Below are 18,051 nucleotides of genomic sequence, written 5' to 3' on the forward strand. Positions count from 1 at the left end.
CCCGAGGGCGCGGACGAGCGGCGGGGGCCCGAGCAGCCCCGCGACCGCCCCCGGAGCCCCGCGCGCGCCGCCCTCGAGCGCGAGCACGTGCGCGCGCACCTGCGGGCCCGCCTGAAGCTGCTGGAGGTGGGGATCCTGCTGGAGCGGCTGCAGAGCGAGGTGGACTCGGTGGAGGGCGCCGTGGGTCAGGGCCGCTGCGGGAGCGGCGAGGCGGAGGAGCGGGTGCTGAAGCTGTACGAGAAGGCGGAGAGGAAGGCCGCCGAGGTGGCGCGGATGGGGCGGAGGATCGTGGAGCTCCACGGCCAGATCGACAGCTGCGGCTTCTCCTGAAGGACGCGGGCGCGGGTAGGTGTCGGGCGGCTGCGCGCCCGCGAGGGACTCGCGCCGCCCCGCCTGGGAGTGCACGGCCGGGCGGAGGGGGCACGGGGTGGGGGGCAGACACAGGGTCGCGCTTTTAACGTTGGCAATCAGAAGAAAGCAGTTAGTACGTTGTTGTGAAACGTGACGATCGTTTGTAGTAAAGCAGTTGCAGGCAGGCGGGGCCTGGGGTGAAAGCGTAGGCCGTCGGGCGAACGAAGGACGAGGGGGCCAGTTCGAGAAGCGCTTCCGATGACCTTACAGCATTTTTTAAATTTGTATTTGTTTATTTTGAGAGAGAGGAAGCATGTGATGGGGAGCCAGAGAGAGAGAGAGAATCCTAAGCAGGTTCTGTGCTGTCAGTGCCGAGCGGGACGTGGGGCTGGAACTCATAAACGGTGAGATCCTGGTCTGAGCCGGTAGCTTAACCGACTGAGCCATCCAGGCCCCCAGACCTCACAGCATTTTGCACGGGTGGTTGATTGAGTTCCTTTGACTCCGGATATGCGAGTCTTAGAATTTCAGTTGTGACGGTTAATTTCCCCACTCGTACTCTAGACTGACTGCTTGGAGAGGCTGTAATCGAGAGTGTTTGGTTTTCTCTCCCTTATTTTTCTATACTTTCACTATGTTAAACACTAAATCTCCAGCATCATTCTGGGGAAATGGTGTCAGTATTACATATGCGGGTATGATTATGATTATTAGGTGAATTCCGTTTCAAAAAGACAGCTTATAGGTAAGTACTCTTAACGTAAAGGAATAGGGTCTAGATTGGAAGCTGCTGTGTGGTCATATTCGTTACTGTGTTTTTAAAGTTCCAAAATAACATTTTTTTGCTTTTTTTTTTTTTTTTTTTAATGCTTCCTGGAATTTGGGGAACCCATGAAAGAAACTTGAGGTCGGAGTTCTGCAAGAGAGAAGACGCTACTTGGCTGCAGTTGCTGAAGCAAGAAGCCAGACCCCCTTCAGGGATGTGGACGCCACCGCTTTGGATCAGATTGAGAGGGCCCCCGGTGAGATCGGGGGCTGTTGGGCACGGAGAGCGGTGATGTCTGCGTTTTGGGATTCTGCAGTCCATCAGCTTGGAGCAGGAGAGCTGCGTTCTTTTCACTTTCTTTGTTTGGTTTTTTCTTTTCTTTCAGAAATGTAATTTTTCTGTGGCCTGTAAACTGGTGCACATCGTGTAACGTGTCTGGTGAGCAACCTAGACTAAAGGATGAGATCTAGGTACTGTGAGTCTTGGCTGACTCTGAGATAAACTTTTTTGATCTAGTCAGGCATTTCAGGAGCTTCTCTGCCACAACTGCACGTGATATTTGCATGGCTTGGAGGGTTTGGGGAGGACAGCCTGGCGCTTACTGGGGTGGCCCCCAAACTGATAGCAGGGAGCATCTTCCAGGCTTACAGGACCTCTGGCCGAGGTCCTCAGAGCAGAGCTCACAGGAACTGAGAGCAGGGCTCTAGCTTGTGATAAAGTTCGTTTGCCTGGAAAACAAGCATTGAAAGCCAGTTTTTGGAATCTTTGTGCAAACTACCAAAGCCATTGACTTGGCTGGGAAAAGGTGAGATAAATAAATTTTTTTCACAATGAAAGTTTCTCTTTGATTGTCATCCTTTTCAGATGGAGGTCCAGTGCTTCTGATTCAAAGCCTGTGGGCCAGAGGGAGGTTTGATCTGCAGGGAGAGAAGCCAGAGCAGGAAGGGGCCCCGTGAAAGTATTTGGTCTGGCCTCTGCCTTCGGGGAGCTGAAGTTCATTCAGTCACTTAACTTTCGCCGTGACCATGTGTCGCGTTAGACCCTGCTGGACACTCACAATTTCCAGGAGAGATGAGCTCAGGTTGAGACAGCTCTGTAAACATACAATCGCAGTCCAGTGCCCCCTGTGCTGGTTTTCGGTTAACCACGTAAGTTGAGTGTCCGCAGATGCTGGGGGTACATCCGTCAACAGAGTGCTTATCCACTTGGGTCTGATATTTGTAAGCTTAGAACAGTGCCTCATCGTTGTAAGGCAGGAAAAAAACGTGTGTGTGTGTTGGGTAGTGGTAATTTCTGTAGAAAACAGAAGTGGGGATTAGGTGCGGGGGAGGCATTGCTCTTTATATAGGATGGTCAGATGACACATACGAAGACGTTTGAGCAAAGACAGGTTGTGTGGAATATACGCGAGGGCACCTAGGGAAGGAGTATCCTGTAGGTAGGTGGAGCGAGCAGGGCAAAGAGGTGAGGACCAGCGTGTGGCCCAGGTAGCATGGGAGACGATGGCAGGCCGGCGAGGTCAGAAGGAGCCATCACCCTGAGTGCAAATGACGTGGAAATGGTTTGAAGGTCTACGTGGAGTAGCAGCAGCATCTGAGCGGGTCTGAGGAGACTCCCTGGCCGCTGGGTTGAGAACTGCCAGTTGGGCGAGCAAGGGTGAGAGTGGGCAGGCAGCCCACAAACTGCTGGGGGTGGCCGGGGCAGAGTGGTTGCTGCAGGCGCCGGTGGGCATGTGGACCGCACTCTGAAGATGTCACCAGGGGACTGTGGGTGCGCGAGGATCCAGCAGTGGTTCTGGGGTTCGGGGCCTGAGTCCCTGTTGAGGGTAGCCATATGTAGCCGTATCATTTGCCAAAGTGGGGCAGTCTTGAAAGTGAGAGGTGGCCCTAGTAATAATGTGGTTTGGGACCACAAGTGTAAACTGGCTCTGGCAGACAAGGAGGTATAGGTAGGTACCCTGTGTTTTTAGTATGGTGGGAGCACTAAAGAGGGAGTCCACTGAGCATCGGGAGCTTGAGAAAACTTTTCAGACGAAGCGAGTCTTGGTTTGGGCCCAGAAGCGTGAGCTCAGATGCCTGAACAGCACTCCGGGCACAAGGAACCGGCGTCCCGTAACCGACCCCGAAAGTCTGTCAGTAGGTAGAAATGTGACGTGATGGAGAGGGTTTGAGGGTGTTTGCGGGGAACGGGGAGGCGGTGAGGGGGCTAGAGGGCATGGTTGTAGCGGTTCACGTACGACTTTTGTAGAGTTTAAACTTGACCGTGTGTGTCCATGCTTCTCCCCCTGGGGAGTCTGTGCTCCGGGCCGCACCTGGACATGCCGTCCAGTACTCCATAGCAGGGGTTATGTTGGTATATTCTGAATACTCAGCATTTTTGAATGCGTGACTAATTTTCAAATGACCTACCGCTCGCTAAAGAAGTCTCACAGTTGGGGCTGCTTCTGGCTGTGGGCCGGGCCCCTGCAGCAGGGCTATTCAAACTTAACGAGCAGCTGAACCCTTGGGGTCTCCTCAAAATGCAGGTTCTAACCTGTAGTTAAGGGCCTGGGGTGGGGGGGGTGAGTTTCTAATAAGCTCCCCAGTGATGCCTATGCTGCCGGTCAAGGTACCGCATTCTGAGTCCCAAGGCTGTCGAGTTAAGCATGGTTGGCTGAAAACAATCGAGAAGTAGAGTGACGGCGGGACGTGGAAAGATTTGAGCAGGTCAACAACACTTTCACGTTTGTAGTTTAAGAAACGGGCACATGGGGCGCCTGGGTGGCGCAGTCGGTTGGGCGTCCGACTTCAGCCGGGTCACGATCTCGCAGTCCGTGAGTTCGAGCCCCGCGTCAGGCTCTGGGCTGATGGCTCAGAGCCTGGAGCCTGTTTCCGATTCTGTGTCTCCCTCTCCCTCTGCCCCTCCCCCGTTCATGCTCTGTCTCTCTCTGTCCCAAAAATAAATAAAAAACGTTAAAAAAAAAAATTAAAAAAAAAAAAGAAAAAGAAACGGGCACATGGTTGTGGAAAATGGACAAGGCAGGGGTGTGGAGTGAGGTCGGGGATCTCACCGTTGTGATTGCACAGAGGGGAAATGACTGAACCCACCTCCCTGCCTTTAACTTCCTTTGCCTGCTTGCGCTGTCACTCCTGGAGTTCTAGCCATTTCCTGTCCAACCGGCCCCTGAGCCTGCGGTCCTTTTATTAGAAGGGCAGTCGTGCGCTGTGCCGTGGCTCTTGGCCAGTGAGTGATCCCGGGAGGACTGTGAACACGGCCAAGCAGGGCTGGCGTTGCCAGGGTTGAGGACTGAGGGTCTGCACCCCCCTCTCTGGAAGCACCAGCCTCTGAGGTCCCTCACCTGGCTGTCCCCTAAGGCCAGACAGTGGGTGACTGTGCGGCAGGGTCACATGGAGGGTGGGGGGTGGAAATGGGGATTCTTTGGGAGTCCGTTTCCTTTTCTAAACGCTGGTGATCGGTATTACTACCTTTGTACTCATGAATAAAGTGTTTCCAAGACGTGAATGGGATGGAATAGGTCAAATGCTAAACTCAAGGAGCTCAAAAGTGAAAACTGCGTTGATCCTGTTCTCGCTGTCAGCCCACAGCCAGGGTCCTATGGCTCCCGTCTGGGGTCAGGACCCTGGATGTGTGGAATGATAAGACAAAAGTCTGGATTAGAAGAATCTCCTTGGCATTCGGCACTTAACATACGTTATCTGATTTTCACAAACTCGAGCGATCATTTTACTGTCCTCGTAGTTCAGGTAAGGAAACTGGGGCTGCAGGAACCTTCAGGAACTGGCTCTGTGACCCTGGGTGGGCAACTCTGGGCCACCGTAAGATGATGGTTTGGCACTGTCTTGTCTTTGAGCTTCCTTGGGGCCTTGACATTCACCTGGTCTCCAGTTCACGTAAGGAACCAGCCAGCTCTTGGACAGTCTCAGCCCTGGCCCTTGAGGCAGAGCTTTGAAGGCCTGTGTGTGTCAGGAGGCCTTCTGGGCTTTGGGAGCTCACGGGGAGGTCCGGCTCCCCTGGGACATGCACACGGGTCCTGTATCTGGACCGAGTCTGATTGGACAGAGGGCGGCTGGGTTCCTCGCAGGCCTGAGACGTTCTCCGGAAAAGGGCACTGAACAAATGATCTTTGATCTTCCTCCACCCCCACTCCTAGGTCATCTGGGGACACCCATGATGCAGTTCTTGGATAGCCCGAGGCGCCCTGAACTCGGGCTGGGCTGTACAGTCGGGTCATTGATTCAGCGTCACCGAGAGTCACACGTTCACCCACATTCCTCAGCTCCCTCAGGCACAGCTTCATTCCCTCCGCTCCGCCACTCAGGGACGGACGGAGAGTTCCTCAGTGTTTGTTTCAGTCCCTTGAAACATCCCTGCCTGACCCAGCAGTCCTCTTTCGGGCCGGTTGAACTCCCTCCGATGGTGGATTGTCGGTTTGTCCCTGTTCTTCTGTCCCCTCTTTGTTCAGGCCCTTTGAAACTGTGTCAGTGGGCACTGATTAGAAAGGCCCTCCCTTCCTGTTGGAACTTGGATCGTGTGGTGACCCTCCGTCCGGCACTAGTTTTGGTCTGCGGTCAGCCGCCCCAGCTCGCTTTTGCTTTGTGATTTTTGGTCATTTTCGCTTCAGTCTCTCTGTGCCTCGACATTTCATAAGCGCGTCTTGATTTTGTATGTTTTGGATTTTTTATCCAGGTCGACGCTCTCTTGTGTTTTGGCTTGAGAATGACATCCTTGCGCGTCTATTGTAATTGCGATATATGCGGATTTAGGTTTACTATCTTATTCTGACCCGTTCCACATTCCCATTTCCTTTCTTGCCTTACTATGGAGTAAGTTTTTTTAAATTCTTTTCTCCCCACTTTACTGGTTTAAAACTCATATACTCTTTTCCTATTCCTTTAATTATCCCCTTCAAAATGTGTACGTGCATAATTAGCTTACCAGAATTTAAAGTGGATGGTATCTCTATTGTCCTAAAATACGTAAGGATGTAAACACTAGGATATGCGATCTTTCGTTCATTTGTTTTTTGAGAGAGGGAGAATCCCACGCAGGCTCCACACTGTCAGCGCAGAGCCCGATGCAGGGCTTGAACTCAGAGGCCATGAGATCATGACCCGAGCTGAAATCCAGAGTAGGACGTTTAACCCACTGAGCCACCCAGGCGCCCCTGTGTGGCCTTATTCTTGGAATATGGTTTTGCTGGGTGTGTAATGAGAATTCAGGTATCTCTTGGAACCAGCTCCGTGGTCAGGACCATAGAGTGGAAAGGACCCCAGGGTGGGCGGGCTTCGGCAGTCTCCAACCCCAGCTCCTTAGTGCTGCTTGTTTGGCTGTTCCCTAGCCTTGACGATCATGTGATGGCCCCAGGGCCTGTGCACAGGTTGTTGCCTCTGGAACACTGCGAACATTCCACCGTATCCAAAAGGGAGTAAGAATGGAGAGAGAACACAGAGCACTCTGAAGGAATTCTGCTGTGGAGTGGAGCAGAGAAATGGGACCGGGCAGTGGCTCAAGGGAGGGTTTCTTCCTTTCTTTGATGATGTGTGACATGGAGAGAGGCGCCTGTTGGTGGGACCGACCTGTGTGACGGATGACGCAGGCCGAGCATGGCCCTGGCAGCGGCTTGCCCCTCTGGCTCCCCACGACAAGTCCGCGCCTCTCTCTTCCCCGCCAGCCTCTGGTTGAGTTAACATAGGCTTCCCTGCAGTTCTGTCTGAAACCAGCAGCCAGAGGCGCCTCAGCACTGACGTTCCATTTCTAGAACATTTCCTTTGGGAACATTCCAACCACGGTCCACATGCCCCTTACCCAGCACCTTCCTGCTTCCCCTGAGAGGCCTGAACTCCACGTGCTTGGGGACCTGCAGCCCTGCTGAGGCACTCCCGTCGCAATTGGTCCCACAGCTCACCCTGCCCTGCCCCACCCTCCCCTCCATGGCCTCTTGGGTCCCTCTCCCTCCTGGAGCAGTCCCACTTGATTCTGGGGTTCCGTGTTGGATGGTAATGGATTTATGAACCATGAACCAGGGTCGCCCCCCTCCTGCCCCCGTCTCCCCCAACGTCTCCTGGGGCGGTGACCTGAGAAGCCCACACAAGATGTCAGAGTTGTGGCTTTCTGGTGGAACAGCCACTCACCTGGCTTCCCTGGTGATGCCGGGGAGCTCACCACCCCTCCGCTTCCCCCCGGACCCCGAGCGGCCCTCTGCCCACAGCTCAGAGGCCTCGGCACCATTCGGCAGACTCGGGCTGTGCCTGCCCCAAACGTCACCCAGCAGGTACCTTGTGGTGGCGAGGTGGGCGTGCGGGTCAGCCCCTAACCGACACGGAGGCCCTCCCGTCATCCGCGTAGGATGTGTCAGATCCATTCTGTCCCTTCCCACAAACGGACAGCCCCTGGTGACAGCTGTGCTTGGTGGACCCTGAGGTCTTGGTCACAGCCGCTCAGCCTCAGTCCATTAATGCAGGCCCCCTGCTGGCAGGTTAGCGGAGGGAAAGCGCAGGGTTAGACCCCGGCAAAGCACGCCTTCCACTGCAGCGCTGATCTAAGCTAGACCACGAGGTGGTGTCCTTGGATGTGAAAGATGGCCAAGGTGTTTGCTGCTGGAGCACAAGGGTGGAGGGTGGGAAGTGCGGGCAGAAGGACAGTTTGTTTAAATCTTGACGACCTTGCGCCTGGGAGAACGCTTTTAACTATGGAGACACCGGCCAGCTTTCCTCACACAGCTGTGGGGGGTCACGAGCCGGTCACGGGTGGCACGATGTGACAGGATGCCGGCCCTCGCCTTGACCCTGACCCCTTCGGCCCTGGCTTCTGATACCCGCCTGGAGCCTCCTGGCCGCCTACCTCCATCCCTGTCCTGACACCCCCCGCAGCTCCAGGGTTGGGCCCCCTACCCCAGCCTTTGCGGAGCTCCCAAGCCACCTGTGGGGCAGCCCTGTGGGAGCGGTGCCATGGGAGGGAGGCTGGAAGGATGGGTAGAGGCTAAGGAGGCTGTCCCCAAAGGGACCAGGAGAGGAGGAGGAGGCCGCGCTGAGCACTTGCCGGGAGGGGTTGGGTAGAAAAGCACCTGCGGATCAGGGTGGACGATGGCGCTTGTGAGCCTGAAAGGAAGGACATAGACTGCCACGCGGGCGGATTCCTGGAAGCTGGGGCACACGCAGACACTTCTGGAAGGAATCACGAGCACCTGTCAGTACTTCCCTTGGAGCAGGGGTGCTGGGCAGGGCAAGTGTTCTCGGTCCTGGCCCGTGCCTTCTAGTCCTGCTGGGCCCCCAAACCGCTCAGGAGCCACCTGTTGTGTCAACAGAAGTTATCCGAGTGGGAAGGGCAGGGTCCGTTATTTTGGTTCTTTTATACTTCCCTAGATGTAAAAAGCAAAATAATACTAAAATCGTAAATACAAAATAAAAAAAAGTTTTAAGGTCTATTTTTGAGAGAGAGAGAGGGAGCGAGTGGGGGAGGGGCAGGGAGAGGGGATCTGAAGCGGACGCCGCGCTGACAGCCGCGAGCCCAGTGCCAGCAAAGGGTTCTCCTCTCCGCGTGCTTGCTAAGCCGAACCCGGAGTGGGCCAGCGCCTGGGAAAACTCAAATCGCCGGAGTGCACAAAAGTCCGAGTGTCGGGCAAGGAAGGGGAGCTTGGCTGCCCAGCTCTCGCAGGAATGTGTGCCCGGTGGGGTTTCCGAGTTAGGAACAGAGCACGGCCGTCGGGAATTGGCTCACAGAATTGTGGGCACTCGGCAAGCGTAAAATCGCGGGGCCGGCCCGCAGGCTGGAGATTGAGAGCAGCGTCGATGTCCGTCTTGAGCCCACTTTCTGCAGGCTGGAAACGGGCCGTGCTTCTGTTCTGCGGTCTTGAGTAGAATTCCTTCCTGTCCCTTGCTGTCCTGGAAACCTCGGTCTTTTCTCTTGAGGACGTCCGCTGTTTGGGTGAGGCCCACCCACGTGGCGGGTCACCTGCCTCCCTGCAAGTCCACTGAGCAGTATCTTTGCAGCAACACCCAGACTGGCGCTGGACCCCGTCGTCCAGCCAGGCTGACACCTAACAGCGCCCGTTGCAGCCGTCAACGGGCAGCCTGTCCCTCCCCATCACAACCCTCAGGTTACGCTTCATCTCGAGGGGAAAACTGAGCTCCCAGAGGTCCCCCACGAGTACGCGGCAGAGCCAGACTCAAACCCAACCCTGTCGACCCGGGCACCGGCTCCCCTGCCCCCCATCAGAGAATTCGGCCCGGAGCCTGACGCTCGGCCCTGGCGGGGCTGGGAAGCGGAGTTTGGGGGACAGGCAGCCTGCAAGTGTGGGACGAGCTGACTTCAGGCATCACAGTGGCTTCAGTGAGGCCACAGCCTCTCAGCTCCTCTTCCTCTGTGTTCTCGAGATCAGCCCTGCCCTGTGTTCACACAAGACCCACCTAGGGGAGGGGACGAGCCCCGCTCACACAGGTCAGGATGCCGGGTCCCACGGCCGGCTAGCGGGGCGGCAAGGACCATCTTGCAGGAACCGGACGAAAGGGCCCGGGAGACGGAAAACCACAGGTCACTGCGAGGCTCCTGCTTTAGCTCGAAATTTTCTGTGAGCTTCTCGACCTAAATAGGAATATTTTTAAGACCCTGGTTGTTCCAGAACAGCGCACCCTGTGCACCCCAAGGATAATGGGCACCTTGAAAAGGTGGGACTCAGGAGTTCAGAGTCCTGGAGCGGGTCTAATCTGAACCGTTCATTTTACAGGTGAGGAAAGTCGTCCTACAGGGGCAAAGGGACGCGCCAGTCACTCAGCGTGTCAGCTGCCCAGCGGGGCTAAGGCCAGGTAGGCCCCAGGCGCCCAGGGACAGGAGACAGGTTCCTGCCACCACTCTTCCCAGCATCCCCTGTGCTTCTGCTTAAAAGGCAGATCGTGGGGCAGAATTGGGGCTAGTGTCGGGGATCCCACGAGACAGACACTGGAAGGACGTGAACATGTGAGAGTCAGCCAGGCAGGGGGTTAAATATGTAGAAAGGTGTCTGGAGCCCCCTTTACCTCAGCCAGCCTGGATTTTACTCTGAGCAGCCCAAACGGTCACGGCTTTTCTGATCCCTATCACCTGCAAGTCTTGACTCGCAGAAGAAAACTCCGCAAAGTTTCCTAAGGTGTGGCTCTGGAGGAGGCCCTGAGCCCCTGCGTCGGGGGCTGTAGGGCATCAGAGATGACAGTGAGGGTGGGCTTTTTTCTCTCCGTCGAGGCCCTTCGGCAGCGTCCACATAGGCAGAAATCGGAGGTAAGCGGCCTGCAAGCCCAGGGATCCCGAGGACTTCAGGCAGTCACCGGAAGCTAAGAGAGAGGCAGGGAACAGTCTCCCTCTGAGGCCCCAGGAAGAAACCAGCCCTGCTGACAGCGTGAGTTTGGACTTGCAGAACTGTGGGAAGACCCATTTCCGGTATTCTCTGCACCTAGTTTGTGGTCATGGATTACAGCAGCCCCAGAAAGCTAACACAGCCAATTGGGAATGCTTCCAGTCACGAGTCACAAGAATCCATCATGGCCTCATCCACATGGTGGCAACGTGGCTGCTGCTTCTCCGGATGTCACTTCCAGCTTTCAGAGGGAAGACCAGGGGAGACTGGAGAAAGGTTTGCAGGTGGCTGCTCGGGGGCCCAGGGCTCACTGCCACCTTCCCAGGAGTCCTGTGCCCGGGGCGAAGACAGGGCCTCTGCCCTCACAGCTACATGGTACATGCATGACCCCTGACATTCAGCTTCTACCTGAGAAGCTCATTTCCTCAACTCTCTCAGCCTCCTCCCTCAGCAAATATTTGTCTGCTACGTTACTGAGGATCAAACCGGTTTGTGCAGTGAGAGTGGAGAGGAGCCTGGGCTTCTCGCCCACGTCCTCGCTCTGAGCCTCAGTTTCCCCTTCTGCAAAGCGTGGATCAGATGCTGCGGCCCCCTCCTCTTCCTTCTCTTTTCTTCCCCCTGTTGAGGCCTCCCCCAGTTCCCAGATGTCCTTTGGGCAGTGGCTACAGGACCCCTGAACTTTCAGGGCCGGAGGGCTCCTTACCGCGCAGCCTTCGCCCTGGCCTCCCTGCCTCCAGTCTCACCCTCCTTATCTGAAGCTCCTACCAGCTGCTGAGTTCACCTAAAAGGAAAATCTGACCTGTCTCCAGCTGCAAACCCTCCAGCCCATCTGGTCTCCACCTGGCCGCACAGCAGGGTCACCTGGGGAGCTTTGGGGCAGTGCAGCCCAATGAAATTGCAGCTGGGGGGGGCGGGACCCTGACAGCTGGCGTTTAAAGTCCCCCAGGAGCTCTACTGTGCCATCAGGGCTCTGAGGACCCGGTTTCTGGGACCAGGTCCCAGTGAGGCCGGCCTACAGGGCCTCTCCTGCTCTGGGCCCTTTCTCCTCTCCAGTCCACTCCGATTTCCCCCCTCCAAAGCGGCATTCTTTGTGCCTCTGTTCCTTCGCTGTGCCCCTTTGCCCCCTGTTCCGAGGGTCTGGCTCTCCACGCCCACCCCCCACCGCAGACCTCCCTTCACCCTGCAGGCGCTGCCCTGGCCCAGGGCCTCCGTGCCCCCTCTGCTCTCCCTCCTCGCCCTCGCGAGCCTGTCTCTGGCCGGGCACCCCAGAGGTCAGGGCCTGCACCCCCAACCCCGTGCAGGGGCCTGGGTGACTCAGAACTGGCCGCACCAACATGGCTTGGGGCCTGTGCCTGATGGGTCTGTGCCGACCTGGGCCACACGCGAGGGGCCTTGGGTCATGTTTGCTGAGCGTAGATGTCCTCCTCCCAGTGACCCGGACCCCAGAGCCTGCCGAGCTGTTCCCATGGCAGGCCACGCCTCACCTGCCCCACTGCCCACATGCCTTTCCCCGAAAGCCCCTGACCCCACCCAGGGCCCGGACCCACAGGAGACATTTCCTGGCAGCCCGTCCCCCTCAGAAGTGGGCGACACTCTGGGCTCCTAGTGGGCAGGCAGCCTTTTGTCTCTTGGGCGGGGCCTCCCAGGTCTTTGTCTTTTTGTGGTTCCTGTTTGCCCTGCGTGCTGTGCTGGGTGTGGGGGAGGGCTGGCTCAGCCTGGTAGGCGATTCCGGGGAGCATAATGCGAGGGGGCGTTTGTGCTGAGACGGGGGCTCTTTTCTCTCCCAGCTCAGCCTCCTCCGAAGAGCCACGCTGGTCCCTTCCCGGCAGGCTGGCCCGCGAAGACCACAGTCTCCCAGATCCTGTGACCCCTGACGCTCCTGTTACCAAGGGACCCCACAGAATCTCCATGCTGTAAAGGGGCACCAGCGACCGCGGGGCGCCCAGGTCTGGAGGGTGGGACGAAAGATCACCCCGGACCTGGTTGGGGACAGAAAGGTTTTTCTGTGTGATGCAATTCGCCATCTCCTTTCGGGAAGAAACTAGCTTTGCAGACAAATGCAGTGTTAAAAAACAAAATCCAACCTAGTACACTTGAAGGGCTTGTTGGCTTTGTTAAGGGGTTCAGGAACTGGACAGCACCCCAGATAGCAAGTAGAGGGGAGCTTCCAGGAGGTGTACAAAATGGAAGGTTTTGACAGGAAAGGGGGCTGTGAGAGGTTATCAGCAAAAGGACCGTGCGGGCCAGCACACTTTCCCTGGGTAGGGAGGTAGGGAATCAGGGAATCGCCTGCAGACCGTCTGTCTTTGGGGGGAAGGGGCTGAGGCCAGCTACTTCACCGGGCTGATCAGATAATTCTGACCCGTTGGTCAGGTTGCATTCCTGGGGGAGGCCAGAGCTGCAGCTACATCAGGTACGGAGGTCCAGTTTGGGGACTCGGCCCAGGTGACACCACTCGGGCCTGTGGTTTTCTTTGTAACAGCAGTTGCTGTTAAAATGTTAAGAGTTGAGGGGCGCCTGGGTGGCGCAGTCGGTTAAGCGTCCGACTTCAGCCAGGTCACGATCTCGCGGTCCGTGAGTTCGAGCCCCGCGTCAGGCTCTGGGCTGACGGCTCGGAGCCTGGAGCCTGTTTCTGATTCTGTGTCTCCCTCTCTCTCTGCCCCTCCCCCGTTCATGCTCTGTCTCTCTCTGTCCCAAAAATAAATAAATGTTGAAAAAAAAAATAAAAAAAAAAAAATGTTAAGAGTTGAGACCTATCTGGAAAGTTAGTCACAAGGGGCGCCTGGGTGGCTCAGGCGGTTGAGCGTCCGACTTCGGCTCAGGTCATGATCTCGTGGTTTGTAGGTTCGAGCCCCGCGTCGGGCTCTAGCTCGGAGCCTGGAGCCTGCTTCAGATTCCGTGTCTCCCTTTTTCTCTCTCTGCCCCTCCTCCGCTTGTGCTCTGTCTCTCAAAAATGAGTAAACGTAAAAAAAAAAAAAAAAGAAAGTCACATGCCCCCATGTTACCTCCTGCGTGGTCGGCTGTCGGAGGTGGTCAGTGACTTCTGCTGGGCCTTCTTTTCTGTGTTTACTCTGACGGTGATCATCTAACTGCTTTAAAAAAAATCCCCACGGGGCGCCTGGGTGGCGCAGTCGGTTAAGCGTCCGACTTCAGCCAGGTCACGATCTCACGGTCCGTGAGTTCGAGCCCCGCGTCAGGCTCTGGGCTGATGGCTCGGAGCCTGGAGCCTGTTTCCGATTCTGTGTCTCCCTCTCTCTCTGCCCCTCCCCCGTTCATGCTCTCTCTCTGTCTGTCCCATAAATAAATAAAAACGTTGAAAAAAAAATATATAAAAAAAATCCCCACAAAGATGGGGTGCCGGGGTGGCTCAGTCGGTTAAGTGTCTGACTTCAGCTCAGGTCACCGTCTCATTGTGTGTGAGTTCGAGCCCCGCGTCGGGCTCCGTGCTGACAGCTCAGAGCCTGGAGCCCGCTTCGGAGCCTGTGTCTCCCTCTGTCTCTGCCCCTCCCCCTCACACACTCTGTGTGTGTGTGTGTGTGTGTGTGTGTGTGTGTGTGTGTGTGTGTCTCAAAAATAAACCTTTAAAAAATGTTTTTACAAAGATCTCCATCAGGAGAGGTCTTTGGCCTTGCTTTGACTTTTGCAACAAGTTTGAAAACAAAACATTGGAAAAAACCCACACACTCCTCACTAAATTATCGGGGTGGGGGAGGAGAAGCATCCTCTGCCGTGTCCTAGATAATGCTGGCCAGCCCCTGCTGGCCCCCAGCCGGGTCTTCACCCCAGGGTCTGGCAGGCTCCCCTTGACCCGCCTTCAGGCTCCTCTGCACCTGCCCCCTCCTTGGGCCCGTCCGTCTTCTGCCCGCCCAGCCCAGCTGTAGCAAGAATCTGGAAGTCACCTCCCCACCCTTGATGTCTGACCAAATTCTCCACCCCTCACCACCCCCCCACCCCCGCTTTGGAGGGTAAGCCCTTGGCCTGCTTTCAGTCAGAATCCCCTAACCCTGTCTGCCTCCTCTTAGTAATTTCCCACCCCCTGACGCCTGCCCTCTGCTCCCCAGCCGGGTCTGCTGTGTTGGGAGTTGAGCCAGTCCCCTCTCCTTGCAATTGTCCCAAGCCCTGTTGTGACATCCCTGAACACTCTTCCTTCCCTTTCAACAAGTGTCATGACGGGACCTCTGACACCCTTTTGTCATGCTGGTGAGGCCCCAGGAGACAGGGACCTGGAATCTCTCCCTAAGAGGGACTTGGCCAGCACAGCATGAGCCCGCCTGCCTGCGGGGGGCCTTACTAAGCCTCCCCTGCAGGGTCCTGGGAAAGGAGGAGGGACTGTCCTAGGACCCGCTGCTGCTCCTGGAGAGTGCCAGGCTGGGGCTGAGTGTGGAGCCGGCTTCACCTCCCACCACCCTGGGGTTCCCTCGGTATCTGGCATCCAGGCCAGGCAGCCGGGCCCCCAAAGTGCCACCCCCTGGGGACCGAGGGAAAGGCGGCTGGTGCTCATGGAGCTCTGGCTCGGCTCTGTGGGGATCTGTTGCATCTGCCACAGGCCCTTGAGGTTCCGAAAGACTGTGAGTCCTGCGCACAGGCCATCGGGAGACACGGGCTTAGCATTTCAGGTCTGGAAAGCACACGGTGCCCCTGGGGCCCCCTAGCCAGGTGGCAGGAGAAAGCAGGAGCAGACAGGGGGGCTGAGGGGCCGGGCAGGGTGGGCCCTTCATCTAGCCGTGTGGCCTGGATGCGTCTGCCTGCCTCACTCCTCCAGCTGCGGCTTTGGGGAGCGGGACCGAGGGGTAAGCTGGTCCTGGCTGGAGTTCTGCTAAGCGCTACGGGAGCAAAACCGTGCTGCGTCCCACGTTCACTCAGACAGCCTCCCTGACGCTGGCCCACGGCGTGCAGGTCCCCCACAAGTCCATGTGCACAGGGGCCAGAGGACCGGACAGGACCGGTCCACACATCCCTTACTCAACAAACGCCCACCAGGCCCCCGCTTACTGTCCCCCGACCATGGTGTCGGCGAATCAGTGATGAATGACCCCAGAAAATGTGGGTGCACCACAGGTGTGGGCTGGGCGAGGTTTCAGGAAGTGTCGACAGTGCATTTCAGGGACTGAGCAACGCAGAGGGGGGAGGGGCAGGGCCTGCAGACCGTCCAGCCCTGTTTGGCCCACCCTCTGTGTCAATATGAGGCTGGGCCTTATAAGGTGCCTACAAGCCTCCGGTGGGACATTTCCTCGGCCGAGCCAGCTCCCAGCAGGACGGTGGGTCCACATCCAGCACCATGACGGAACTGGAGACGGCCATGGGCATGATCATTGACGTCTTTGCCCGGTACGCGGGGGCTGAGGGCAACAAGCAGAGCCTGACCAAGGGGGAGCTGAAGACGCTCATGGAGAAGGAGCTCCCTGGCTTCCTGCAGGTGAGTGCCCAGGGGCGCGGGCGGTGGGGGCACGCAGGGAGGGCGGGGAGGGCCGAGGGGGTGCCCGGAGCAGCCTGCAGGGGGCAGGGGGAGGCTACCCGTCCAGGAAAGGATCAGCTGCCCTAGGGGCTGAGGCCTCCAGAGCTCTGGGAACCGGAGCCGGGAGCAAGTGCAGCCAGGTCAATCCTTAAAACCAGAGTTAGGAGCTAGAGTCACAATTCACTTAGCACCAGGATTCTTTCTCAGCAGGGGAGGGGGGGCAAGTGGGAGAGCGAGGGATGCAAACCTGAACCTGAGTGGTGGGGGTGGGGTGGGGGAATCCAGGGCCATCTGTGAGGCTGCGTTTGCTGGTCCCTCACAGCTGCACCCCTCCAAGGCTGCGGGCCACAAACACCCCTGCTGCACTGCCTGCTGGGCCACATGCTGCCTGGTGTTAGTGGGGCTGACCGGGTACAGATGGCAGCTGGTCTCACTCTGCTGTGGGCTATGTCTGCCCAGGGGGCCTGCCCTCCTCTGCCTCCCCTCCCCCCTCCTCCTTCCCCCTCTCCACTCCTCCTCCCTGCTCTGTACCCTCCTCCTCCCCTCCTCTCCTCACACTCTCTCCTGTCTCCCTCCTTATTCCTCCTTCCCTACCCTCCTTCCCAGCCTCTCCCTCCCCTTCCCCACTCTCCCACCATCCTCCTTCCTCCCTCTGCTTCCCTTCCTCCTACTTCTTTCTCCTCATTCGCCCTCCCTTCTCCCCCTCCCCCCCTTCCTCTTCCTCCTTCCCCTCCCTCTCTCCCCCCTCCCTCCCCTCTTCTTCCTTTCCCTCTCCACAGGGATCCTCGTCCTCTCTGCTCCCCTCCAGCTCCCCTTCTCCCCTCCTCCCCCCTCCCCCCACTCAACTCCCCCCTACCCGCCTTCTAAGGGCTCTAACACTGAGCTGATGCCTGAAGATGGAAGCCTGAAATTTTCAGTCTTCAAACGCACTGAGCGTTTCAGTATGTAAATGCAGTGAGGATATATATTTTTTTAAATGAAGTTCATCTGTTTTTGTCTATTATAAATATGTGTCTGTGGTCGAAAATGTAAGAATACAGAATTGTGGAGGCAAGGAAGCCCCCAACACACCCCTCTCTCCTCTTCCATCAGCCTTTTCCCCGTGGAAAGTTGATGTGAATGAAAGTCTAACATATGCAATTTAATTTCTTTTCGAATTTAATGTTACAGCAAACAGCCTCAAACCCCGAGGCTCACGGAACGCCCCGCCCACGGGGCACTGGGCCTGGGTGCAGATGTTTTCTGATAACCAACCAAGTTTAAGAGTCTAACCCATGCGGATTTTGAGACCAAAGCCTGGGGGTTGCGGGAGGGGCGGGCGCAGGTGGTCTGGGGAACATAACTTGAGAACCAGTGGCCCAGCCCGGGATTCTCAACCTCCTGCCGGGGCACTTGGCCAAAGCAGGGGCTCAGGGCCCTCAATACTGCAGGCCTCCAGCTGATGCCGAAGCCCCCCGGAGCTGCAATCCTGGGCTGTTGGCCGCAAACTTGGGGAGCTCAGCGTGGGCGGCTGGGGGCACTGGGCCGCGGGGACGCCCCCGCTCGAGTGCTCCTGGGAACTCGGCGGCTGCAGCGCCTCCTGCCGCTGGGTCTCAGCCCTGCACGGGGTGCGGCCAGGCCTCCGCCGTCAGGTGGGCGGACACTTCCAGACCCCTGGGGGGGGGGGGGGGGGGGGTGGACGCAGCCTGGGTGTGTCCCTTCCCCCGGGTGCCCTGGGTCCTCCTCCTCCTCCTCCCCGCCTGGAGCCCGGGCTGGTGCCGCTGCCCGCCGTTGGGGGTGAGGAGCCGAGGCTCGCGCGGCACCAGACGGGTTCTGGGTGCGTGGACCAGACGCGGTTCAGTGAGGTGACCTTGCAAAGCAGGCGGCGTGCAGGGGTGGCGCGCGAGTGGCTGCGTTTCCTGGGAATAGTCACCACCCTAGGGCATCTTAACCAATCCAAAGACGACCCCCTGCAAAACTTCAGGAACGCGCGCGCCTGCACAGCACAGTGCAATTCAAATTCGGCCTAAAACAAAGAAAGCGTGAGTTAGTGCGTTAGTTCGAGCCGGCACACACCTTCGGGCAGTTCAGAGCTTCCTAGAGCCCGGCGACTCGGCGACTCGGATGTCCGCGGGGGGGGGGGGGGGGGGGGGGGGGGGGGGGGGGGGGGGGGGG

At 57.6% G+C, this 18,051-nt stretch overlaps 2 protein-coding genes and 1 long non-coding RNA gene across 3 annotated transcripts in view; all 3 read left to right on the top strand.

Moving 5' to 3' along the window:
- Positions 1-1,953, top strand: MRFAP1L2 (Morf4 family associated protein 1 like 2; the record flags this gene model as incomplete). Its single annotated transcript, XM_040495042.1, has 2 exons — positions 1-345; positions 1,250-1,953. A coding segment is annotated over one exon (330 nt), but the record flags the coding sequence as incomplete, so codon positions are not given.
- A 4,291-nt stretch (positions 1,954-6,244) lies between these two features.
- LOC121038717 (uncharacterized) overlaps positions 6,245-18,051 on the top strand; it is a 23,179-nt gene continuing 11,372 nt past the window's right edge. Inside the window, exon 1 of the long non-coding RNA XR_005794473.1 lies at positions 6,245-6,283. This is a non-coding gene — a long non-coding RNA (uncharacterized LOC121038717). The remainder of the gene's footprint in view (positions 6,284-18,051) is intronic.
- Positions 15,627-18,051, top strand: part of S100P (S100 calcium binding protein P) — a 2,894-nt gene continuing 469 nt past the window's right edge. Inside the window, exon 1 of the mRNA XM_040488417.1 lies at positions 15,627-15,858. Within this exon, the coding sequence (XP_040344351.1) occupies positions 15,721-15,858 (138 nt within the window). The 5' untranslated portion in view covers positions 15,627-15,720. The remainder of the gene's footprint in view (positions 15,859-18,051) is intronic.

This window comes from Herpailurus yagouaroundi, unplaced genomic scaffold, assembly GCF_014898765.1.
Source record: "Herpailurus yagouaroundi ecotype Mexico unplaced genomic scaffold, PumYag 28, whole genome shotgun sequence".
Classification (NCBI taxonomy): domain Eukaryota; kingdom Metazoa; phylum Chordata; class Mammalia; order Carnivora; family Felidae; genus Herpailurus; species Herpailurus yagouaroundi.